At 37.2% G+C, this 25,235-nt stretch overlaps 5 protein-coding genes across 5 annotated transcripts; 2 read left to right on the top strand and 3 right to left on the bottom strand.

The window, feature by feature from the left end:
• Positions 1-5,759: 5,759 nt before the first annotated feature.
• On the bottom strand, positions 5,760-7,921 carry LOC141837871 (putative protein S-acyltransferase 1). The gene is made up of 5 exons (XM_074725240.1): positions 7,415-7,921; positions 7,155-7,331; positions 6,745-7,059; positions 6,410-6,643; positions 5,760-6,333 (listed from the first exon to the last, which is right to left on the bottom strand). Exons 1-5 carry the CDS (start codon positions 7,475-7,477, stop codon positions 5,803-5,805), a joined length of 1,320 nt encoding a protein of 439 aa, XP_074581341.1. The 5' UTR covers positions 7,478-7,921; the 3' UTR covers positions 5,760-5,802.
• Positions 7,922-8,888: 967 nt separating this feature from the next.
• LOC141837872 (ADP-ribosylation factor 2-like) lies at positions 8,889-13,197 on the bottom strand. The gene is made up of 7 exons (XM_074725241.1): positions 13,051-13,197; positions 12,757-12,915; positions 12,429-12,499; positions 11,213-11,332; positions 10,812-10,930; positions 9,968-10,049; positions 8,889-9,143 (listed from the first exon to the last, which is right to left on the bottom strand). The coding sequence occupies exons 2-7, from the start codon at positions 12,902-12,904 to the stop codon at positions 9,138-9,140; spliced, it is 546 nt and encodes a 181-aa protein (XP_074581342.1). The 5' UTR covers positions 12,905-12,915; positions 13,051-13,197; the 3' UTR covers positions 8,889-9,137.
• A 1,811-nt stretch (positions 13,198-15,008) lies between these two features.
• LOC141838944 (large ribosomal subunit protein eL30) lies at positions 15,009-19,446 on the bottom strand. Its single transcript, XM_074726576.1, has 5 exons — positions 19,330-19,446; positions 19,139-19,244; positions 17,417-17,518; positions 15,325-15,393; positions 15,009-15,246 (listed from the first exon to the last, which is right to left on the bottom strand). Exons 1-5 carry the CDS (start codon positions 19,348-19,350, stop codon positions 15,206-15,208), a joined length of 339 nt encoding a protein of 112 aa, XP_074582677.1. The 5' UTR covers positions 19,351-19,446; the 3' UTR covers positions 15,009-15,205.
• Positions 19,447-21,604: 2,158 nt separating this feature from the next.
• On the top strand, positions 21,605-22,574 carry LOC141838943 (transcription factor MYB60-like). Its single transcript, XM_074726575.1, has 3 exons — positions 21,605-21,752; positions 21,847-21,976; positions 22,092-22,574. Exons 1-3 carry the CDS (start codon positions 21,620-21,622, stop codon positions 22,435-22,437), a joined length of 609 nt encoding a protein of 202 aa, XP_074582676.1. The 5' UTR covers positions 21,605-21,619; the 3' UTR covers positions 22,438-22,574.
• Positions 22,575-24,438: 1,864 nt separating this feature from the next.
• LOC141837806 (uncharacterized) lies at positions 24,439-24,965 on the top strand. The gene has a single exon (XM_074725181.1). It carries the CDS (start codon positions 24,439-24,441, stop codon positions 24,943-24,945), a length of 507 nt encoding a protein of 168 aa, XP_074581282.1. The 3' UTR covers positions 24,946-24,965.
• The last annotated feature ends 270 nt before the right edge of the window (positions 24,966-25,235 follow it).

Below are 25,235 nucleotides of genomic sequence, written 5' to 3'. Positions count from 1 at the left end.
AGCTGGTCCAATCCGATCCTCCAAATTGTTCCCGGTACCACAGACCCAGAAGACCATCTGTGCCACTTCGAAAACGTGACTTTGTTGCATCGGTACACCGACAAAGTAAAGTGCAGGGTTTTCTTGAATACCCTGTCCGGCTCAGCGCAGTGGTTTAAGCGCCTCCCGACCTCCTCCATTCGCACCTTCAAGGACTTCAAGGTTGCTTTCTTACACTAGTTTGCCAACAGTAGGAAATATCGACAAACCTTTCTCAATATTGTTTGCCTGAAGCAAAAACCTAGGGAGATCTTGAGAGAATATCTCCAACGATTCGATTGAGTTGTTTGGGATGTGCCCTCCACCCCCTTCGATATCCTCATTAGCGCTCTCACCCAAGGACTAATCAAAGGTGATTTTTTCAGGTCCTTGGTGAAGAAGCCACCTAGTAGCTATCCGTAACTGTTAGAACGAGCGACCAAGTACACATTTATATACTCATGGTTAGCAGTTTGTCGAATAAATGCTCGCTCGACCATAGAAATGTCAAACTCCATCACAACACAAAACCCTAATGCATTGCATAAGGAGGAAGTGGAGAGACATTTAGTTTATTTACAAATTCAATCCACATCCCAATTACTAGTAGATGTAAATGTTACTTACGAAGAATTAGATGATGGAGAGATGTCCAATAGTGAGGAGGTTGATGTATCAATAGAGTTTGGCAATAAAGACTAAGAAACTGTTAATGTTAATGATTTATATAGTAGTGATGATTAAATTCTAGGATTGAAAACTATGTTAAAGTAAATTTCTAAGGTTGATTGATCTACTTTTTTTTTTCTAACCTTGTAATGTTAGAAATCGTAAAGGAGGGCACAACAAAATCAACACCATAGCAAAACCAACACCAGAGCAAACCAGTACCATGATGTTGTGGTGTTGGTTTGGTTTTTAATATAGGACAATTTAATTTATATGTAAATCTCCCTGGTTCAACAATATAGGACATTAATGTATTGATTTGATTATTATTTAAAACTTATATATTTTATAATATTATTTTATAGATATAATCATGTCAAATCGTACATCGGTATAGAATGGGAAGATTATACTGGCAATTATTGATGATAAGTAAGTATTTTTATTATATATTATTAAATAATTGATGTTATTACTAATTCATATTTATATAGTCTTTTTTTCTTATTTTGAAATATTAAAGATTTTTTAATGTAGTTGTACTCCCAATGGTCATAGCATATCAGCATACATCACTCAAAATGTAAAGAATGTCATTGTACTTCTGATTATACATGGAGGCATATAGACCAAGACATTAAAGATTTCTATTATGGTGAATTTTTGATAAGGATTTAAATATTATTGATATTGTATAACATCTCCTTATACTAATTTTCTTGATATTGTTGTAGAAAAAAAAATTATTTGGAAGCTAGGACACGAGGTCGAATTTACCTTTGTCGTGGTCAACTGTAATTTTTCGATTTACCTCTTCACAGATGATCGTAGGGCTGACTGTGTGGGGCTGCTGGGGTGGCGAATTCTACCTTTTTGTAGAAGAATAGGACACGAGGTCAAATTTAAAGCAACATGGAACTTGTATTGTCAAAAATAATATAAAGAATTATTATATACAAGTGGAGATATTCCAGATGAGATTTGAGATGCTTGGAAGAAAATTTGGACGGTAGCAAATTGGCAATAAAATTCAGATATTGCTCGAAACAATAGAAATACTGAGGTCGCTGTTCAAGTACAAGAACCGCAAAGTACACGACTGGATCATGATCTATTGTAGAATATGCATTAGAGTTGGTGAGTTTACAATAAATTTGTATAAGTACTTCTTTATAATTATCAATAAACTTATTTTAATTTATAAATAAATTTATTTATGCAAGAAGATACTTTATAATGACCAATCAATTGCTGAGAGTTATTCGCAATATGCATTGATGAAAGGAAGACACTTTTGCCTATGCTCAATCATAAGCCATAGACATTAGTATTTAATCTGTATTACCTCTCACATTTCACAATGACTAGCTTTATTATTTATATATTCAATAATAATAATAATCATTGCTTTTACATAGAACTATATGACTGCTTGAGTTGTATAGGTGTCTCAGCCTATTGTACAGGAAGAGGAGCCACAAATTTCATCACATGATGTTATAAATGCTCCTTCTCCTCCTCCTTTCTGCTGCGGAAGAAGGCCTAGTAATCACCACACCATTTTTGATCCAGTGCTCCTTTTGAATGGAAGGTTAGAGATTGGTTTTCCGTTGGTATTTCTATCTCGGGAAATTGTAGGTTTTTGTTAGATTTAGTCGCCCGAGGTTTCTGCGTAGAAATTTGCAGATTGCGCGACTGAATTGGGGTTTGAAATGACTACTGTGAGCATTTTTCACTGGGATCACAGTTAGGGGTTTTCCCCTTCACCTTTTTCTGAGACATCAAAGTAACTTATGGTGTGGATACCGTATAGCTTTTTTGAACAGATTAGGATTTTGTAATATTGTAATGTGATAGGTAAGATTAAAAAATATTGCATCAAAAAAACTGTAATTACACAACTCATACATATATTTTAGGCATGGCCATAGAAATTGTTATGTTAATAAGCCATGTCAAACTAAAGATAACTATTTAATCCAACACTCCTCAAGTTGAAGCATAAATGTATTTCAGTCTATCTTTCACAATTTGCCATGTGAAATTATAAACTGGGTTCTTCTAAGATACCTGATAAAAAATGAAATGAAGACTTTTTGTGGCCAAAATTGCAAAAACTATTTGAAAAGAGAAATAAAATTTTAGCAGATGAAGCCATGAAAGGTAGATGCTGTTAGTAAGCTTGAGCACAAAGGATAAGGATCTGATTGCAAGCGCAAGAGAGAATCTTAGTTGTGATTGCTTTGGTGTCAATCATGACTGATGAATGTGAGCATTGTTTGCAACTCGCAGGGGACTAGTGCATCTGATCTTTGCTTGCTAGCCCCAGTGCTGATCACAGCTCGTGAGTGCAAGTGGCAATTATGACTAACGAGTGTTGTTATGACTTGCAATTGCTGTTCGTTGGTTGCTGTATAATTTTAACTGGAGTTGGAGCTGAAGAAAGATCTGGACGTGATAAGGGATATGGTTTCAGGGAAGAAGTTGGAGAGTGATGATAGGGAAGAGAAGTGGGGATTGCTTGGGTTGCCCACTTATCTTTTAATAGTCCTTTTCTATACTTGCTGATTTTTTATTGAGTACCAACCTATCTTCTGATGCAGCAAGATCTCTGGAATCGGTACATAAGAAATTGTTCTATCTATTAGTGATTTCTTTTTCTTGATTTGTATTGATTATGCATTTCTAACAGTTTTATCATTGCCAGATTGGCCTCCAAATCCAGATCATAATTCAGTTGGATCTGAGCCTAAAAGATCAAGAGTTGGACCACATGGTTCATCTTCCAGATGTAAAGATTTTCTTCGGAAGTTTGTGGATAGTGAAATTTTGACAGCAAACCTTGAAGATTGGCTTTCAGGAATACCTGAGGAATCAGAATTCGGGAAGCCTACTTTTGATGTTCCTTTCAAACTTGCAGAACTACAGAATTTTGATTATGCACTTGAAGGTGTTTCATTTCAGCAGTTGATACGAATGCCTAGTGCTCTATGTGCATCAAGATCTGATGCAGTGGAAGTGACAGCTCATCTTGCCATTGAAGATTTCTTACATGCTAGTGTAAAGGGTTTGTGGGAAACTTTTTGGGGTCATAATGAACCTGTGCCTTTCTCAGTGGCCTGTATACACAGCACAAACTCAAAATTTTATCCTGCTGAAAAAGCTATTGCTAAAGGGAAGCTTGAAGGTGTTTGTGCAACTGCAATTTTGTTGAAAAGTAGTAGGAACTACCATGGGAAATGGGATCAAATTATCCAGTTAACATTGTTGAGGCCTGACGTTGGTATGTCACTGCAGAATGATCACCAGCCTTCTTCATCTATTCTTGGTGAAGCACTTTTCTTTGCTCTTCGTGTGCTGTTAGCTAGAAGCCTTAGCAAATCAACTACTGCATTCCGTAATGCAAACTGTGTATATGTGCTTCTTGTTGATTCACAGTATGGTGGGGTAGTAAAAGTTGAAGGTGATATTAATAAGCTAGATTTTGACTGTACTGATGTCTATAAATGTGCTGTCAAATGGATTGTGAGACATGCCAAAGTCTCAGTTTCTACTATTGACTGTATATGGAACAAACTTGGGAATGCCAACTGGGGTGATATCGGAACTCTACAAGCTCTTCTTTCAACCTTCCATTGTCTTGTTCAGTTTTGTGGTATGTCAAAACATCTGCTTGAAAACTTGGCCACAGGACATAGTTCTCGTCTTCAGAATCGCAGAACTGAAAGGCATTTAGTTGATGTGCATGTTAATGGTAGCGGCTTGTTCCATCTCCGGCAGCAAAATCAATCCCCAGAAATTGTGGAAGTTCAGGAAGAATCCATAAAGCTTAACTCTGGACAAAGTCTGAAACTTGAGAAAGGATCAATTATACGGATGGAAGATTCAGGCAATGAGAAGGGTTTTGAGATGGTTGAAATAATAATTGATAGTGATGTTCAAATTTATATTGCCACTCCTGTAGAACAACCAGGAGAGAAACTTATGCTTTATGTTGGATCCATTTCTTCTAATCCAGAATCTGCTTGGGAGGATATGGATCAATGGTACCAGGTTCAAAGACAAACTAAAGTGTTGACTATAATGAAACAACGAGGTTTAGCTACTCATTATCTTCCTCAAATTGTTGCATCTGGGAGAATGATTCACTCTGGCCAGTGTAATAAACCAGCTTCCAGTGGTACTTGTGGTCATCCTTGGTGTGGTATCCCGATCTTAGTAACTTCTCCTGTGGGTGAGACTGTTTCTAGTTTGAGAAGAGATGGTTTGTTTGGCCCTGAAGAAGCTTTCAGATGCTGCCATGACTGCTTATCTGCTCTTGCAATTGCATCTTCAGCAGGAATAAGGCATGGAAACTGTGTGCTTCATCTGATGCAGAGAGTCTGGTGTTTAGGTGGAGAGAAGGTCATCTACCTGCTTTACTATTCATGCGGTGGTGAATTCCCAGAGTTGGATTCAGTTGAAGCAGGACTTCAATGGAGAGAAATGTCTTTATCAAAAAGGATTATACAGCAGAAGCTCCAGGCGATATCTCAGCAGTGTTGAAAGCTTTTGCTGATTATGTTGACACTCTTTGTAGAACCCCTTATCCCATTGATTATTTATTATTTTGACATATGGTTGAGAAGGTTGCAAAGAACCATTAATGAAGATCATGGTAAAGAATATTTAGGAATTGACGTATCCAAATAATTTTTTATGCTAGTGGCCATATCCATCCACTACTGGCCATTTTATAGTTAAATCATTAAATGAGACTCAAATTAGACTTAAACTTAAATTGGATATTATAGTTAATGGTTTTCACTTCAAATAACTCTTTGCATGCATCATTTTATTCCATTTATCAACAAAGAACAACAAATCTCTGGCAAACAAAAACTACAGTGCAGAATTGTACACAAGCACAAGTCTCTAGCATGAGTATTTAGTAGAAATCTACTGCGCAGTAAGAACTTCAATCTCAATTATATTTTATCTTGTTCTGCAAAAGCTACCTTGACCCTTGGAGCTAGACCTGCAGCAGAGATGGCCCAAACTAATAAAAGTTGGAGATTTTTCTCTCTCTCTCTCTTTCTCTTTTGGAAATTTATTTTCGCTTGTGGTTTCTTTTTCTTAAGAAGGAATTGCATTAGTTTCTTCACAATTCAGTTTATTAAGAGTGTCACCTTCCTTTGTATCTGTTGCAAACGAGTGCTCTTCGCTATAGTTTTCACTTTCATCAACTTCCTCACCTGCTGCTTCTTCTGTGGAACCTCCATTATCTCCTCTGTAGCTATGCAGAGAAGAATCAATGGAGGAACGAGGACTGTGGGCGACAGGATCAACAAGGCCACCAGCAGAATCAGCTTCATGCCTGCAGGCGTTGACATCCTCACCGTCCTCAATCCTGTTGTAATCCAAATTCCGTAGCAAGGGCGGAATGGCATCAGTTGCTGGTTCACTGCCCATCTCTGCTCGGCTTACGCCATCGACGACTCCGATGTTTGGAGTAGAAGGTGGAGTCTCTTCGAGCACCCACGACCGGAAATCATGCATGGAAGGAGGTATCTTCGATGAAAACACATCTTTGAGGTTTCTCAAGGAGCCTTTGTTGTAAGGGTTTTCTTTCTTGTCGTAGCGGTATCGGAAGTTCTCGTAAGTCGTCTGCATATCAGTAAAAAATGCAAGATTTAATCAAGTAAAGGTATGTGCTTTTGAGGAAGGAGATTGTACGTAGTACCTGATTTGTGGTGATCAAGTAGAGGTGGAAAGCAGTGAGGCCGCCGACGAACCAGAAGAGGATGAAGGTGTAGAGCATGAGCACCAGAGAAAGGAGCTCGGCTTTCATGGTCTTGAAGATCGATCGGTGATAATGAAGTTTCTCCATGATGATGTTCAGCCAAGAAAAGACGAAGACGAAGACGCATAGAAACGTTGAAGTCGCTATGAATAATAAGAAGAACCGATAGTTTCTCTGCAGGAGAAATTAAGTAGAAAGCATGCATTTTCAAAATGCCTGATCGATCGATCGATCGTCTTAGAATTTTGCTTGAAAGCTCAGGAGTAATTAGGTACCAATCCGATGCACTGGCCGAGCCAGGGGCAGTGGTGATCGAACTTCTGCACGCAGTTGTTGCAGATGGCGCAGTGCGACGCGCGGGGCGGCCGGTACACCATGCACGTCTCGCAATACTTCACCTTCACCGCGAACCCATCCACCATCACGTCCTTCGTCCTCGGCAGCCTCATCCGCGGCGTCCTCCCCGTCCACTCCATCGACGGCGTCGCCGCCGCCGCGTTGAACGACGACTCCTCCGCCTCCGGCGGCCGCGAGTTCCTCGGCACGATGCCCGGGTCTCTGCACGACGTCATCAGCAACGCCGCCAAATCCTATATGCAGCAAATTCTTCTTCCTTCACAAATATGAACGATATATAATCGAATCAAAATAAAATGCGTGGTAAATTAATCAGTTACAGACTTACGAGAACAGTGGCAACTATTGTCACGACGAGAACAGGAACTGCGAAACGCTTATTGTGCTTGATCTTTGTGACTGTTTGATAACAGAATGTGACGGTCGGTCCGAGGATCAGAAGTATGGAGAGAAGCAATGAGGCTGCATCTGGACCAAACACGAATCGGCCACCACAGAGGAATCTCTGAAAGGAGAAGAGAAAGTTTCATCAAAATTAGCTGCAAATAGTAAAAAAAAAAAGAAAGAAAAGGAACGAGAAATTCATACGTTGTTTCCCTTCCAAATTTGATAGAGCCTCTTTGGCTTCAGTTCTTGCGCCAGCGTCGCCATGAGGAAGGAGAAAGAGAGACAGAGAGTTTGTGGTTGATTGGTTGTCTGGTTTGACAAATTTGTGGCGACAATTTCAAGCTTTAATGGCGGAGTTTTTGAGGGATGATTATGATTCCAATGGGTGTTTTTAATTTTGATGCTTTCTATAGTTGTTCTTAATCTTATAACTAAGGAGAAGCATTGGATGGGATTTGGGAGTTAGTGGTATAGTGAACTGTAGTTTTAAGGTGATTGGCCGCTTGGTTTTTTGTTGGATTCGGATGGTTCACAAATTGGATTAGAAAAATGCAGGGTGAATGAAGAAGAATATGAAAACTATTAGCTACTAAAAATACTTTAACTAAATTGAAGTTCGAGCTTAATAAGATTTAAGCACTAAACAAAAAATAAAGTGAGACCACTAATGTGTGATAATGCTCTTAGGAATATCATTCACACCTTCACCTTAGCAATATGACGACCTTTGTTTACCTTGATGAACCTTGGAAGGTCATAATAAAAGGTAAGACCATTAGTGAGATGGTAATCTCTAAACTTATCCATACTTTCACCTCAATCATATGAAATTTCAAGTTCATTAAGATGGTTTGAGCCATTATTTAGATGGATTTAGAAAGCCAAAAGGGAAGAGTATTATGACAACTAGCAATCACTTGTTACCTTTTTTTATGTATAGTAAACGTTCTTTAGCTTAATCAAATCTACATATAGAGTATAGAGCCTCCTACTACAATCTAGCATTGCCACTTGATACTCTAATGTATCCTTGAGTCCTGTGTTTTATCCACATTGATCACAATATCAACATGTTCTCCAAGAAATATCTCATGTAATAAATTCTTATCTCCATTTTCTTGCAATCTCTCTAGCACAAATCTGATAGTTTCCTTTTCTTTGACATTAATAAGCTTGAGGAAGATAAATTCTATTGACATCAATAAGTTTCAACATCCTCAATCATCACAAAGAGCTAGGCTTTCGAACAATTGTATTATGCTTAGCACAGATGTTCCCTCACATACTATTCCACTATATGAATTCCCAAATGTTTCATTCATTGGACTTGTCATGTGTTTGAACGTTGCTCAATCAGTATTTGTTTCAGAAACAATACTACCATTAATGTATATGGAATGTCAACTTACCTCCACCAAAACAGCATACTACTGTACCTCATTTATCAGGGTGGAAGAAATGCATCGAATAGCTTAATCTCCTATAACAAAAACAGAGGATAAGTATAAATACGCAAGGGAAGCCAAGATGGCTCAATTAAAGCCTATTTTTTCAGGAAAAAGAAACAACCAAAATATGATGTGAGAGACAGATTACAGAAAATTTTGGAATGGATGATAATCAAAACGTTAAAATCAGGAAACTAGCACGGTACAAGTACAAATTAACTCACAGGTTGGAACTTTTAAAAGACCATTATGCGCAATAATATTACACCACATATTGCAGGCCGTCATGATATTACATAGAATATTTAACAATATGCAAAAAAAAAAAAAATATTACAAACGATAGATGTAGAATAACAAGGTAACTGATCCAGGTGTAGCACTTGACTCAGCAGATAAGCATCTAGCAAAAGTACCACACTGTTACTAACATATATGTTTTACTGATCATAGATTTAAGCTTCCTCCATGTTGCTTCAAGCCTGACGAAACAAAGACACGAATACAGTAAGCACAAGAATACATTATAAATACGTTGTACTACCTCAAAGAAAAAGAAAAAGAAAAAGAGAGAGAAATCTATAACTATCTCTCTCTATATATATAGGGCTTTGGCATCATGCCTTGTTGGCCTATTCTTTCGGATTTATAGTAGAGCTGGCATTATATATGATTAATTGAGAAAACTCCAGAATATACCACACAACCTAAATATATAAATTGGTGATATATTAACCTGTTTACAAAATAAAATAATTTACTTTTAAAAAACTTCTATAACTTTTTGTGTTGCATAACTTAATTTTTAAAAAATTTATTTAATTAAAATTCCTTTTTACATATATAATTTAATTTTATTATATTTTATATAGTTTTATGTTGATCTGACACTCAGATATCATAGTAAAATATTATATAATTATGCTACGAGCTATTACCCCCAAAAAGAATTTCGTCATAAAATATTTTGGCGATGAATTTTTTTTTTTTGAAATTCATCGCAAAAGGTCTGTTTTTTTTTGTAGTGACTGTTGTTCAGTTCAAATCATTAATCACAGGGAAATGAATAATCGTTTCCTTGACTGCCCAGAACAACCTAGGAACCACTCAGTTCTATCATCAATCATCTGCTAAACTTGTATTTGGATTCTTGAAGTGGTCTGCCTGCCAAGAGATGGCGGCTTAGAAGTTCAAGAGATAAGTATCTCATTTTCAGTAGAACTCGCCTACCCAATCTTATAATCATGTGGCAATTAAATGAAAGGTTAGTATTCATGATCTTTCAAACAACAATAAAGCAAGCTACCTTGTTAACAATATTGTTAGAGAGCCAATCCAGCCCTTCATACAAGCCTTCACCAGATGTAGCACATGCGCTCTGTATATACCTACAAAAGTATGCATTTCGCTTGATTGTTAAGCAATGCAAGAAAGGTTTGACATTTCTCTGGATCAAAGACAGCATACAATCAGTACGAGCACAGCCAGAATCCATACAAGAAGTATATGACAATGTTTCTAAAAAGACGGATATATAATGGATTAGTTGGCAGACATATCGAAGTATATCTAAGCTAAAGAGAGGGCCATTTGTGATACTTTGCAACTAATGTTGATTCATTAGTCTTGCTAGCAAAGGAGGGGGGGGGGGGGGGGGGGGGGGGGGGGGGGGGGGGGGGGGGGGGGGGGGGGGGGGGGGGGGAGGGGAGGATTACATCTCTGAAGGGAAAACAACCAAAAATAATGCATAGATAATATATATGCTCGTCTCTTATTTAAAAACTACCAAGCAAGGAAGACTCCTAGTTATTTGACACCTCCTCCATATAAACTCCTGTTTTTTGCTTATAGTAATGTTAATCCAACCCTATCATACATGTGTTCTCTTTTCCTGTATTTTTTTTTTATCTTGAACTGAATGGTAAAGATAATTGCGACCCAAAAAAAAACAGTAAAGAAAGTGTTTTTTAGGCTAGACACATGCATTTTGTGTGTGTGTGTGTGCAGGTATATGTTTAATTGAATGGTTATATTGCAGAACAAGCTTCTATAGGAAAAGGGCACAGTATTGGCTTAGCACATGTAGTAAGTTGTAGCTCAGATAAAGAAGCACTCCTAACATATAAGCAAATGGTGATCAAGAGTTATACCAGTGTCGCTGCCGCAGTGAATGTAATCCAAGTTTATCAGTAATTTCAGCTGCATTCATTGCATTTGGAAGGTCTTGCTTATTTGCAAATACGAGCAACACAGCATCACGTAATTCATCCTGGGAAAATAGTAAGCGATCATGCCTTTAAACAAATTTAGGAAAAGTAACCTGAATTTTTTTTTTACCAAAAGCTATGGATCATAAGCGAAAGTGACTTGAAAAATAGATGCATAGGCAGGAAATTATACAGACAAACCAAGTTATTCTAAGAATCATTTCCCTCAATTCTATCAAGCACATCTAAACCAACCAATTTCAAATCATAATAAATAATCATATAGCATGACTCTGTTGAATTATAGCACTTATTGTGGTTGTCAACATATCAGGGTTTCTCACCTCATTAAGCATCCTATGAAGTTCATCCCTTGCCTCTGCTATACGGTCTCTGTCATTGCTGTCGACAACAAAAATAAGGCCTTGAGTGTTCTGGAAGTAGTGCCTCCACAGAGGTCTGATCTGTTTTAAAGAAACAACGAACAAAAGGGCAAAATATTAGACCTAGAATAGCATTAGAAAAGCAATGTCAAGCATCCAAAGAATTTCATGTTGGTGCCCTAGTTAGTTTTGATGTGATCAACCAAGTTAGGTTAGGTCCTGTGTTGTTCTAATCTCTCTGCTAAGTGTGCAGGAACTTAGGTACAGAGGAAGTCGAGTGTAAGACGTAGTGGACGAGAAGGGTTGCGCGGGGAAGTGAGCCGACGGGCTCGGTGCAATCCGAGGGACGCGCAAGCTACGGAAGAGTACGCCGGTGGATGGAAGGACGTGCGCGAAGTCCGAGGAACGAGAAGCCGGGAGGAAGCACGCTCGAGGGGCAAAAGGCCGGAGTCAGGTTCGGGTGAGCCTAACTCCGGTTGGCCAGAAATCACCCAACCGAGAACAAAAAGTCAACAAAAGTCAAACTATTGACTTTGACCGTTGACTTTGACTGTTGACTTTGACGAAGACTTGGACTTTTTGGACGTGGCGGTTGAAAAAAAAAAAGAAGAAAAAATAACATTTATCTTAGTTTTTATTAAGGATAAATCTCTTTATCTTTTATTAAAGATAAAGTTTATTCTTATTTAATCAACGGCTACGATCAAAATCTATCTCTGATCAACAGTTAGGATCGTATCAACGGATCAACGGCCAAGAGAAAATTCATCTACGATCAGCGATCCAGATATATTCTCTTATACTATAAATAGACTTAGAAGTTAGAAGAAAAGAGACAACATTGAAATTGTATTCTCTTTTAGCTTCTCTTGTGCTTCAAAGTTCTGTAAAAAGTTTCTCCACCTGAAGGAGATTTTCATAGTCGAGCTTCAACTGCCTTGGCTTACAACCACCTAGGTTGTAATCAAGTACATCTGTGTGTATTTTCCTTTTACAATTTATTTAGTTTAATTAATGTTTGTTTATTTAATTGATTATCCAACATTTCAAAGTTTAGATTCTGTTATGTAGTTATGCTCTCAACTTTAAGAGACCTCCATAAGTGCATAGATCTTCCTCATCATATAGTGTAAAGCTTCAGCAAGTAAAACACATGCCAACCACAGAAGAAAATTACCTTGTCTTGGCCACCAACATCCCAGACTGTGAAACTAATGTTCTTATACTCTACAGTCTCCACATTGAACCCTGAAATAGAAAAGCAGACTGTGACTAAATCCAAGAAATAGTGGTGAAAGTTATATATTTTCACATCAACAAGACTAGACAATTTTACACGCATAATCTCATGATAGTTGTTTATAGGTAGTTTGACCAAGTCTCAACAATTAATTAGCAATATCACATCAGAGTCCAGCTATGGCATTAAAACTAGTATGAGATTGTAAAAATTGAACACGTAGCACTCGAGCAAACAAAGAGTGTAAGAGGAAACAGATGCTAACCGATAGTGGGGATAGTGGTAACGATCTCTCCGAGCTTGAGCTTGTACAAGATCGTGGTTTTACCAGCCGCGTCAAGCCCAACCATCAAGATCCTCATCTCTTTCTTCGCGAAGAGTCGGCTAAACAGCTTCGCAAACGTAAGCCCCATCCTCTTCAAAGCTGAAAAACACATAATCTATCCAATTTAAGAAACCTTTCGCAGGCGGAAGCAAAGAAATGTCGAGAAAATCCAGCGGAAAGAAAAGATCAAACGAACGACAAGAAGACGAGAAAGCATCGATCGACGACAGTTACCGAATTAAATTTTCCCAAGACGATGATTCTCCTCGAGGAAGGAGGCGCCGCGGAGAAATCGAACTCGTACAACGCCCGCCTCCACCACCACCAGCGCCCGCCTCTATATCCGCCAGCGCCTGGAACAGGATGCGATCGCGCGTCGACCTCACGCGCGGCGAATGGTCCCACCACCTCTTGCATTTTGACAACATGGCCGAGTGTGGGACCACCATCCCACATCGTACGGTGGATGCGTTGGTCAAATCTCGTGCTCAGCCATCAGATCCGAATCGGATCCGCAACTTGAGGAATCCGATTCGGATCCGTCTTTTCCAAGTTCAACCCTATCTCATCAGCTCAATTGATTTCCCATTTACCAATTTTCTCTATAGTATTTTCTGTAAAAAAAAGTGGAATCTGTTTGTCTTAGAGGCATGACACGTCGATCCACTATCTATGAGGAGGTAAATCGAGAAACTGCAGTATCCTCACGATGTCAAGTCTTCGTTTTTCTTCTTAGAAATTTAAACTCTTCACAGCATTCTTCTACAAGTCTGCTGCGTCGTAACTGAATAACTCAGAAGGTTCATGTGTGCAGTTATGATGAATTATAATTTTACTCCCCATATAATGCACTTTTACTCCCCATATTGCCCCTCGATCCTCTCCTCTCCTTCACGTGCCATGTCTTGCTTCACTATGAAACCTTTATATAAACCAACTACCACTCAATGATCACCGTGCCAATCATGCCACTCGACTCCGTCATGAGAACCAAATCTGTCACCATTTTCTGTGCCCTGCTGCTGCTGGTGGTGCTGCACCCTTTCTTCGTAGGGTTCCCTTCGCCATGTCCGAGGGAATTGGAGAGCAGAATTAGGGCGAGGAAGCTGGTGCAGCCTCTGGAAGGAGGAGCCACTGTGAGCTTGGGAGGGGTTCATGGAGTGCTCGAGGATCCGGAGGTGGAGGTCAGTGCGAGCCTGAGGAAGTTGCCACCCAGCAAGTCAAATCCAAGCCACAACAAGGAGAAGAACTAATTTAGAATTTAGAGAGAGAGGAGGGATTAACTAATTCTCTCGTCTTCAATAATTTTGTAGTGAGTTTTTTTTTTTATTTCAAAGATTTTGCCTTCTTTTTGAACAATTTGTAATCATGATGCTTTTATCCTTTTTCTTAGGGCAGCTGAAATGGAAGGTCTGTGATGTTAGCACTTCAATGAAATGTTCAAGAAAAAAAAATCAGAATTCAAATATCAAATGAGATGAATATCTTAGAAGTAAATTTTTGAATGTTTATAAATTGTATTTTGAATTTATCCAATAGGCAAATTAAAAAAAAAAAGAAGATCTCGAATTATTAAAAAAATGCATTAGTCCAACTAATTAGATCTAAGCATTTTCTATCACGTGCAGGCTTAGAGGCTTCCACATGTCATTTGTCTTCTTGAATGAATACTCCACTAGCTTTTAGGCCTTGCAGATAATCAAATAGAGTTAATTCGGGGAATATAAAGGGAAAGTTAAAATTAATATATATAAAATAACAGATGTTTTCCGATTCAATGTTAGATAGAGATACAATAATATAACCAAATGACTTATTTGTCTCAAATCCAAATTCACAAAATTACAAATAAAATAATGTTGTGTCAGCTTTTACCATCCCTATCTACGAAGGCTATATCATCTGTAGTCCTCAAAAGATGGTGCAAAATATATCACCATTTCTCTATTAAAATCCAGTTGGATTACCATTGATTAAACTGCACTCTTATAGCTTTGGATCAATAACTATCAAAGAAGAAGGAAGAAAAAGGTGGGAAAAGGAATAACAGAAAGACATGAATCAAAAGCATGATCCATGTTGTTCCATATCATATTCTAGTAGCATTTGATTCTCCCCTCTCTAACCCAAATGGCAAACCAGTGCATTAGCATATATTCTCATATTATGGCATTGAAAAGCAGAGAAATAACTAACATGAGTTGGGTTCTGATGCTTAAATCTAGCAGGGCAAATGTTTGACAAAAGCAAATCATAAGGAAACAGCTGCAATATCTTGTAATGCTTCAGAGTTAAAACTAGATCATAAATGAAAAGAAGGGCAAGGGGATGGGATACAGATGGGCAAAGGTATAAAATCCTCGTGAGGAATGGCATCATTTCATTTCTCTCATTGCTCGCCAGGGATGCTCTTGATGATGTCGGAATCACCTGAAAGCCAAAAATTTCAGAACACAGATGAAATGCCTTGTATAGACAGATGAAATAATTAATGGATCAACAAAGTACCAGGATCAATAATGCTGAGGCAGCACACCCGGAAGTATTTGCCGCATGCTGTTCCGAGATCAACGTTATCTAGATGAATGAGACAGCAAAGTTATTAGCACGCAAGGAATATATCATGCTATAAAAGAAAGAAAAAGACTGGCACTCTAGTGGTTATATATCACACTTAATTAGAGAACATGCAAAATTGTGAAAATTAGTTGGTTGAGGGGGGAAATGCAAGTTCCAAGAGAGTCAAATGACCACTGATGATCTAGAATATATTAATCTTCCATTATGTTTTTTTGTGCTTCCGAGAAATTCAAAATTCCTACCTCCCCCATAATTACCTTCCATGGCTATCTTCTCCAAGAAGCAAAAGGTGGGAGTCAATAAGAGCCGCCATTATAGGAACCTACAATACTAGTTTAAAACAAGTGAGCAGTCTAGTGAACGAATCCAACAATAGGATTCACCCAATCTTGAGCCAACTGGATATGGAAGACATGCATGAGGACCAAGGCTGTATGAGAATACCAGCTGGGTAATTTTGTTTGGCCTAAAGTTATTAACACAATTTTCCAAGGGGCAGACTAGATTCATATATTGCAATCACCCCTTGAAGATTGATGTACCCGTCAAGATTCAAGCTCCAACTCACAACCCAAATCATTCCTAATCCATATTTGAGATCCAAAGGAAACTCCATCGTCACGTAACTTTTCCGCAAAATTCTAACAGTTTCTAAGCGCGATAGTGACCTCACTCCATATCAACTCCAAGTCAATATGTCATGCCTATATGGTCCAGCTCCAGGTCAGCAAAACCACATGTATTCTAAGATCTCGTGCCAAAGGGATGACCTCTTAGCGCAAGTCAGCACTTGGCGCTTTTGAAGGTCGGCAAGTGAATTGCATTGGCTGTTGAGCTCAGTTCACCGAGCTCTCTATTCAATTGTTCCCGACTCTTCACTCAGCTCAATTCCCCTAGCTCCTTGCTCCAAGTTCAGTAGGTCGCATCCATGGCCCATTTCAAGATCTTCTCTAAAGAGAGCTACCGATGTGGTTATCGGCCACTTGCAAGCATGACTTGTGCACCCTGTAATGGTCGCTTCATGATCATCTTTCCTGCCCAATAACAGTCGAACCGTTGACACTAATGGCAATCACCATTTAAAACAGTTAAACAAGTCTTCATTTCCTAGAGATCATAGCCATAATCTCCACAAGTATCTCTGATCCCATACTTATAAACACCCATGTACGTGTTCCATTACTGAACTAATGAATCTCTCCCCTTTTGTTTTCTACTGTCCACTACACCTCTAGTGACTTAAACATCAGAGGGACCTCATCGGAACCAACTTTTGAGGCCCTCTGATGTTTGCTTGAGTGTGCAGGTCAGGTCACACCATGCGAATCAGACCACGCTGTGCAGATAAGATTACACCTCCACCTCAGCACTCGCCTTGTCAGCAGCCATTGCACCATCACTTCCACCTTAATTAACATCCACCTTGTGAACAAATTCCAACTGCATCACTTTAGAAACCATTTATCAAAATCCATCTAAATGAATGCGCTATCATAACAACTTTGTTAATCTCAACATCAACCCAAAACATGTATGCTTAAGTTAATGATAATCTAATGTTTAGAGTTGAGCTACAACTCCATTGTTGTTTTTCAAGCAGAAGTATCATCCAAATTATTGAAGAGACAACACTATTCAACTTCTCAAAAAGTAAATTTCATGGGCTTAAAAGGAGGTAGATTAGTGAATCGAGGTAAAAATTGTAAATTATTTTTTAGTCATTTTGAATTGTAAATTGTAAGGTGTATGTTAAAAAGATAAATGAGTAAAAATAAATACTAGGAAATATTCTACCAACTATAATTAATAATGAACATAGCCACAAATAATAAATGCATTATATAACTGAAGAGTTTAAAGGTCATTATAAGATTAATTTCACTAACAAAATTTAAATTCTTCTTCTATCTTCTATGCGACTGAAACATATTTAGAACCTACCAAAAACACATATTTGCATCTCCTAAAACCCCAAAGGAGAAAGACATAAGAGTAAATTTTTGGAGGCAAGAATACTTACTCCCATTAAAATGGTGAACCCCAACCTTTGCCAACATTGCATAGTACTCAATTTCTGACTTGCGAAGTGGGGGGCAGTTATTAGAAATTATGATCAATTTCCCTGTTTTGATAGAATGAGAAAAAAGATTGAGTAAATTTCTAGATGGATAGCATCTAAAAAACATGCATGTGAAGCATTAGAAACTGCAACAGAAATGACCATGTTGTAGCAAAATCTGTGAACCTGAACAACATTGAAGTGTTATAACTAACAAAAATTTGTGAACCTTAACAACATGCATGAAAATTAAATAAATAGTTAATAATTCAGAGTGCCATAACTAACAAAAGCACTATAACCTCAACAACATTGGGCATGTAAATTCACAGGCACAAGGTAACAGACACCAACCACTCCAACTGTGGACAAATACTTCATTTGTCAAATAAATGTAATTGGGTTAAATGCCCTTTTGTCACCAAAATTGAAACAGGTTTAATAGGAGTGAAAAGAAAGTGAAAGCTCATGTATCAAACACAAGCTAAAATCTATGAGTAAAACAACATAGTTGATAAGAAAAAAACATTCTCAGAAACAGTTCAAAAGAAAAGGTACTATTGGATACAACCAATATATGCAGTATACCAATATAAGGGTAAAGATTCAAAATTTAGATGCTAACTTACTAAACATTTAAGATCCTTGACAAGTTGCCAGCAGAAATTCAAATATATTTTTGTTAGGCACACAACTCAGCTTGTAATGTTATGCATACTAGCAACAATACATTTATGTGATGGATAGGGCACAGGCATATCTCATAGAAACATGGTTGTCCATATTTTCTGGTATTAAAAGTAGATACACCAATCTGGAAGCTACCTATTAAATTGAACAACTAGGGTCAATCAAAACAATTAATCAGGGATGAGTAATGAAGTTTCTAACACCAATCAGATTGTACCTTTTGTAATCAAAAGCAGTTTCACCAAAGTAATCAAATAAATACAAAGCCTATTTATTCTACAATAGGACTAAATCTACCCAACTAGGGCTTCTTACTAATTACTGTGATCTAAAACAAGTAAATGATGATTAACACAAATTTAGAGCAAATATCAGAAGATAAATGAAGTTTGAAAACATAAACTGTTTGGAGTCTATGCTAAGTGAAACAGTGAACTATGAAATTATTCCAATTTCCAACGACCAGTAGACTATCAAGCAATGAAAGCTACTGTTAATTGTTCATTTGCCCTACCTGTTACTCAGCATCAAATTGCGTTCAGATAAATATCACGAATATTACTGCATTAACAATACACAGACTCCTGGTTCTAGTTGTAGATGATGTGTACCCGTGCATTTGTTAATAGATTCATCATGTGGTATAAAAAAATGAAATTATGTTTTGCCTATAGCTGATTCTCCTAGACATAGAAAATAAATTTGAGATGAAACAAAGAAGGAGAATGCAAAATTTAGATCGGTAATTGCAATCAACTTAAGGCATCATTTAACTGACACAAAGCCTAACTCACTCAGGTCCGAATTTCTCAATGCAGGAAAACAAGCAATACAATATTCAAACCCAAAAAGAAACGCCTTGAAACAAAGTCAAACCAATTGTCAAATGCAACAATACCATCCCCATTCGAGCAAAATAAACCAACTTAACTCACAAATTCTTCGTATGAACTATGCAAACAGAGGAACACTGTAATAGGAAGAAAAGAACACCTTTAGAGCCGCGGAGAGATTTGAGAACCGTCTTGTAGCCGAGAGTGTACTTGCCGCTCTTCATCACGAGAGCCAATCGACTGTTAATGCTCTCCGCATTCTTCTTCTGCGCAGATGAAAGAAATCAGGTCAAAGCATCGAAAACCCATAAAAAAAGACCCCCAAGGAAAACGCCATCGACTGGAACCAACCGTCTTCTTGACGGGCGCCATGAGAAACGAAGGGGATGCGACGAGAAGCAAGCGAGGCGCGTGCGGTGGCAGCAACGCGGAGTCCTAGGGTTCTTTGAGAAGGAATATATAGCGACACCAGGACCGTTCGTTCTTCGGTCGAGATAGGATTTGGCCACGTGTAATAAATCCCGTATAACAGTGGCTAGAAGAGATTTAATTTGTTATTTCTACTTTAAAATAAATTTAATTTTATATTAATAAAACTTAAATCTATACCATAATATTTGGAAAAAAAATTAACTCGTTATTTCTGCTTTTACTTGGGAATAATTTCACATCCAATAAAATAATTTTTTTATTTTTATAAATCTAATACAACTTTTTTATGTACAATTATCAAATATGCAAAATATCATATGTTGACTTCAACATCTCACATGATGACCTGGCTATATATAGAGCAGTAAATCTAGAAATCGAAATAGACTCCACCTGAGAGGGTATGATCACATGATTTTATAGATTAGATCTTTGTTTACTGTGATAATTTTACCATATGATGATTGACTGGATTATGCCCTAGGATAATAAACAATTATCAACTAGTAGGTGGATTAACTAAGAGCATCCCCAATGCTCTATTAATGGGTGTTAATGAACAAAAGCCCTACTTAAACTTTTAACTATTTATATAAATTAAGTTAAATATTTATTTAATATATAAGTTTTATAAAAAAAATTTATTTTTAATATATTATAAATAATTTAAATAATTATATTTTTTATATATTTGAATTAAAAATTAAGAAAATAAATTTATAATTAAATTTAACATAATTTAATAAATAATTTTATTAATAAATTATTTAAAATTAACAAGCTAAACTTAGTAGTATTCATAAATTTACCAAGGCTAATATTCAATTGATCCATCACTATTGAGTTACCGTCCTTCGAGATCTCACATAAGTTGCTATCCAACAATGAAGATAAAATCAGGAGTCAGGACAATGACCTAGGTATGATAATTTCTTCTGAATATGAGGAGGATCTTATATGATTCGAATGGAAGAGGATATAAAAGGTTTTTTTAAACCCGATTAAATTATCAGATATGAAGAGTTTTAAATTTGGATATGGAGATGAATCAGATAGAATCCTATCCATACTTGATTAAATATATATCTAATTAAATTATTATATATATATAGCTATATATATAAAAGAAGATAATATACTATATACTCATTCGTGAGTACCTAGTATTGATTTTTTTTAAGATTTAGAATTTAGGGTATAATATTTGGACTAAAATAAATCATTAGGTGTTCACGTGTTGCTCATGGATGGATATGCAATATATCATCGATATATATATATATATATATATATATAATAGTAGATGGTAATAGAATATGCTTATCCGATCCTTCAAAAGATATAAGAATGAGAATGAAAGTTGAATATCTGATAGGAATAAGTAAGGACGGATCCAGGAATTAGAGTTGGAGGAGGTTTGAACTTAATATAGAGATGACTAATGATGCTATATTAGGAAAGGAAATTAAAAGAATTTCACTAATTTGGTAGATACAATTAACTGCCCGATCATAATTCTAAGCACACAAATGACATGAGCCCACAAAGTAACTAAAAATATCTAGTTTGGAGGGAAAACCTGGTAAAGAAGCTAAAAAAAATCAAGAACTGAACTTCCTTGCTTGCACCTATAGTTTCTAAACTTGATGAGGGGGACAACGTGACCTCTGCCGATTTTTAACTTCATACACAATCTGAAAACCTTTCCATTACTTTGCTCGTCGACACCTTGAAGCTGCTACACATGAAACGAACTTTATGGGGAGCTCTGTGTGGCCCTTGACAGAGATGAAATGGCGAGACTGGTCCCTCGCAGCAACCAAAGCGGCGAGGACTTAAGGCGGTGCACGCTCGGAGAGGCAAGTGCAGCTGACTCACTGTTCCAATCACTTTGATGCCCCAGCAGCAGTGCTCGAACAAAGATTAAGATGGCCATCATGGAGAATGGACCTCATGAGCTTGTAGCATTAATTGGGAGGGAGGTCCTCTCGATCCAAAAAGAGGAGATCAAAAAGGAAGACGACCTTGATGGATCATGTGATACTGCAAGCTGACTTCGCTTGAGAAAAAAAGAGCAGTGAATAAGACAGAGGTAGATGTTGCAGGTAAATGGCCCTTGGTTTCCAACTCAAGTCCTTCTTTCTTCCTATATAAATTCTCTCTACTGTCGTCGAACTGTGAGTGTGATCGTAGAGCAAGACGGATAGCCATGGGCAGGTCTCTGTGTTGTGAGAAGGTTGGCATCAAGAAGGGTCCTTGGACTCCTGAGGAAGACATCATACTTGTGTCCTACATCCAAAAACATGGTCCTGGGAACTGGAGATCAGTTCCTACTAACACTGGTGAGTGAATCCGTCGTTCCATATTTCTTCTTTAAGTTAATTAGTTTCATTAATTTGCAGTTCTTGACATCTTGTTGATGTTCTTGGATTCTAGGCCTGATGAGGTGCAGCAAGAGTTGTAGGTTGAGATGGACTAACTACCTCAGACCGGGAATCAAGCGAGGAAATTTTACTCCACGCGAAGAAGGATTGATCATTCATCTTCAATCAATGCTTGGCAACAAGTAGAACCTTCTTTTTCCCCCTTTTCTAAACATCTTTTTTTGCACTGTAAATTAATGGAATAGATTCGACAACATGTTGATCGAAGCTTGACTCACCCTTCCCTGATGAATTAAGGTGGGCAGCAATAGCTTCGTACCTTCCTCAAAGAACAGACAACGATATCAAGAACTACTGGAACACTCGCCTGAAGAAAAAGGCCAACCTCAGCTCCTCGGCTCATGCTTCGATTGAAGGAGCCAATCCCTTTGTTCCATTGAAGGAACCAAGAAACACTGCAACTGCATTGCAGGAACCAACCTCAACTACTGTCCCACTTTGTGATGATGGAAAGCAGAGTTCAGAGACTGAACGCCATCATCCTTTCACAGTGCTGGAGAATTGGCTTCTCGATGAGGCTGTAGAGCAGGTCGACATCGCCGGCGGCCTATCGACCGGTCTTTGCGTGGATGGAGTGTACTGATTGTTGCTATCATGGTTAGATCATTCAGCCAATACTTGCTACTGAAACATACTGAGTGTTTAATTTAATTTGCTAGCTGCATGATCTCTAAGACAAGCTCGTTGGTATTTAGTTCTTGATCACTAATGGAAAACTTTCTCGGTTCATTTCAAAATATGTTGAAGTGTCTTATCTCAAGTGGTAAATATGGAGATATGTGTTGTCTGAGATTTTAAATTCCAATTCTCTTAGCAATATGTACATGTTGACTGAAGTATTGTTTCCGCAATAAGCTCTTATTAACATAGTAGTACTGTGCATTTAGGGATTTTTTGACTAATGGGCCGTTTCGACGGTAGGGCCGATCACTATAAAAAATTTACCTAAGACAGTTTTGCCCCCGGGATATAACTCAGTTGGTTACAACATAACAGACTTGCAAAAGATGGCAAGTGTTCGAATCTCGGCAAAGCCGAGAGACAATACCCTCTTCTGTTGTGGCCAACTGTAGTTTCTCGATTTACCTCCTCACATATAGTCGTGGGACGACCATGTGAGACCGTTGGGGTGGCGATTTTACTTTTTTGTAGAAGAAAAAATTAAACACAAAGATCGAGATAGTTGCAAAAAATATGTATTGTTGGAGATTTTGATAGAGAAACCTATAATCATGCAGTGAAGTTGTGCCCCTAGGGCATGATTGAGTTGATTATTACAGGACGGACTCGTTGAAGTGGGCAAGAGTCGAATCTCAATGAAGTCGAGATAATATCCTCTCTCATAGTAGTCAATTGTAGCTTCTTGATTTACCTCCTCATACATAGTCATGGAACTGACCATGTAAAATTGCTAGAGTAATAGATTTCATCTTTTACTGAAATACAATAAAATTATTGGAGCTCGATTATATTAAATCATGCTCAAGAAAACTTCTAGCTTTATCATAATATAAAGGAGCTGACCCGTGCAATCTTAAGGCTTTTCCACAATTAATTCAATATTTATAGGTTGATATTTTGTTGACTTGAATGGGTTAGTTCAATCAAGTCATTAGATGGGCTCATTTGATCCGTGTGGATTGAGTGGGCCAATTAGTCTAATTCAATTAGTATCCATTTCACGAGATCAAACAGACTCGGCAAGTAACACCTAATTATGATCTTAACTTGTTCAATTGACTTAATTTAGAAAAGAATTCTTTTATCCAAGTGTTAAAAAATGAATAAATTTTAATATCATATCCAAACGTTAAACACAACCTAGTTTCTTTAAACATATCTTTTATATAAATAAATTATTTTTAATAAACAAATTGAGGCTTATGATCTTATCCATAAAGTAAGATTCAAGTTTCCACATCTACTTATTCCATTAAATAAAAGTATTGGATAGACTCGGAGACAATATATAAGATAAGACTTGAATAATCAGTCTAGTCAACCTTTAACTAGTCTAGTCAATGCCAACTCATTGTTTAGCTCTACAACAATTTTAAATGTATATTTATTTATTTATTTATTTATAAAATATAGACTTCCAATTTTTTCAATTATGGATTAATTAGAATTACGTAATCATCCACATGACGAGTTGCTTACCCTATGCATAACTTGATATATGATGTCATAACTTGATATATTGAGTATTTCATTATGTTTCTCATAAATTTTTATTTTTAAAGTTTATGTAAAAACTTCATACAAATGGAAGATATCTTTCATATCTTATAAATTCATGATATTTTTTATATATTTTCAATGCAGTACTTTATTGTAATTTCAATATGTTTAAATTTATTTATTTAATTTAATTAAAATGCTCTCCGATAATAATGTTAAATAATAATGGAGCATTTAACGCACATGTGGTCTGAAGCATGTTCTAGGTCAATTCGTGGAATTTGCATGGAAATTTCACAACTGATTCAATAGGAATAAGTGACCACAGAGAAATTTCCCTGCAGTTTGCAAACCCATTGTTATATATGCGTACGTGCTTCAAGGTCGACGTACCCTACATGCAATGGCTGACAAAATGCTCACAGATCTCGTCTCAGACCTTGTGAGCACACTTCTTGTGTACCACAAAAACCTTTTCAAAACCTTCATCCTCCCTTTCTTCAAAAATATCGATGGAGGAGAAAAAGAGAAGAACAACTTGGAGCGGCCGAGGTTAGTGCTCTCTGCTGATGAAATTGGAGTCGTCGTTGGCCGGCTCGGCATGCCACAAAGCCAAAGGGAGGAAAAAAATGGAGTAGTGGTTGAAGGAGTACTCATGGATGTGATCAATGAGCTACTCGAGGAGAAGAACGCAAGCGTGGAGGAATTGAGGCAGGCATTTCGGGTGTTCGACATGAATGAGGATGGGGCAATAAGCCCGGGTGAGTTGTGGTGCGTGATGCGGAGATTGGGACTACAAGAAGGGCTCAAATTGAGCACTTGTGAAGCCATGATTCGAGCCTTTGATGAGGATGGAGATGGAACTATAAATTTTAAAGAGTTCGCTTGCATGATGGAAAAATCTTCCTAAATTGTTAAATAACAAGTGTATGTGCCTCAATTATCCTATAAATTTTCATGAAATAATTGTCATTTACTTTCTACTCCCCCCCTTTTTTTTTAATTATTTTTTTACATTTTATTGTCATCAAAATTTGAATCCAATATTTTTAGAAATTAATATTTGTTAAATAGAGGTAGAGTTCATTTCATTTCAAAATATGATCTTTTTAGAAATTAATATTTGTTAACTACATTATATATTATTCAATAGAAGATAGCTTTTAAATTTCAAATTCCTCCCAAATTTTAATATTATTT

The sequence above is a fragment of the Curcuma longa genome, chromosome 11, assembly GCF_044706935.1.
Source record: "Curcuma longa cultivar G26 ecotype Majalengka, Jawa Barat chromosome 11, ITB_CL_G26_1.1, whole genome shotgun sequence".
Classification (NCBI taxonomy): Eukaryota; Viridiplantae; Streptophyta; class Magnoliopsida; order Zingiberales; family Zingiberaceae; genus Curcuma; species Curcuma longa.
Note: the sequence above shows the minus strand (reverse complement) of the source record. Positions and strands in the feature narration are given on the sequence as shown.

Coding starts and splice junctions, on each gene's coding strand:
- LOC141837871 (XM_074725240.1), bottom strand. CDS start 7,477: ATGGCGACGCTGGCGCAAGAACTGAAGCCAAAGAGGCTCTATCAAATT. Junction 7,332..7,414: donor AAATTTGGAAGGGAAACAAC/GTATGAATTTCT, acceptor TTCTCCTTTCAG/AGATTCCTCTGTGGTGGCCG. Junction 7,060..7,154: donor CAATAGTTGCCACTGTTCTC/GTAAGTCTGTAA, acceptor TGCTGCATATAG/GATTTGGCGGCGTTGCTGAT.
- LOC141837872 (XM_074725241.1), bottom strand. CDS start 12,904: ATGGGGCTTACGTTTGCGAAGCTGTTTAGCCGACTCTTCGCGAAGAAA. Junction 12,500..12,756: donor TACCACTATCCCCACTATCG/GTTAGCATCTGT, acceptor TTTCTATTTCAG/GGTTCAATGTGGAGACTGTA. Junction 10,050..10,811: donor TCACTGCGGCAGCGACACTG/GTATAACTCTTG, acceptor ATACTTTTGTAG/GTATATACAGAGCGCATGTG.
- LOC141838944 (XM_074726576.1), bottom strand. CDS start 19,350: ATGGCGCCCGTCAAGAAGACG. Junction 19,245..19,329: donor TGGCGCCCGTCAAGAAGACG/GTTGGTTCCAGT, acceptor TCATCTGCGCAG/AAGAAGAATGCGGAGAGCAT. Junction 17,519..19,138: donor ATCTCTCCGCGGCTCTAAAG/GTGTTCTTTTCT, acceptor CTATCAAAACAG/GGAAATTGATCATAATTTCT.
- LOC141838943 (XM_074726575.1), top strand. CDS start 21,620: ATGGGCAGGTCTCTGTGTTGTGAGAAGGTTGGCATCAAGAAGGGTCCT. Junction 21,753..21,846: donor ATCAGTTCCTACTAACACTG/GTGAGTGAATCC, acceptor CTTGGATTCTAG/GCCTGATGAGGTGCAGCAAG. Junction 21,977..22,091: donor CAATCAATGCTTGGCAACAA/GTAGAACCTTCT, acceptor TGATGAATTAAG/GTGGGCAGCAATAGCTTCGT.
- LOC141837806 (XM_074725181.1), top strand. CDS start 24,439: ATGGCTGACAAAATGCTCACAGATCTCGTCTCAGACCTTGTGAGCACA.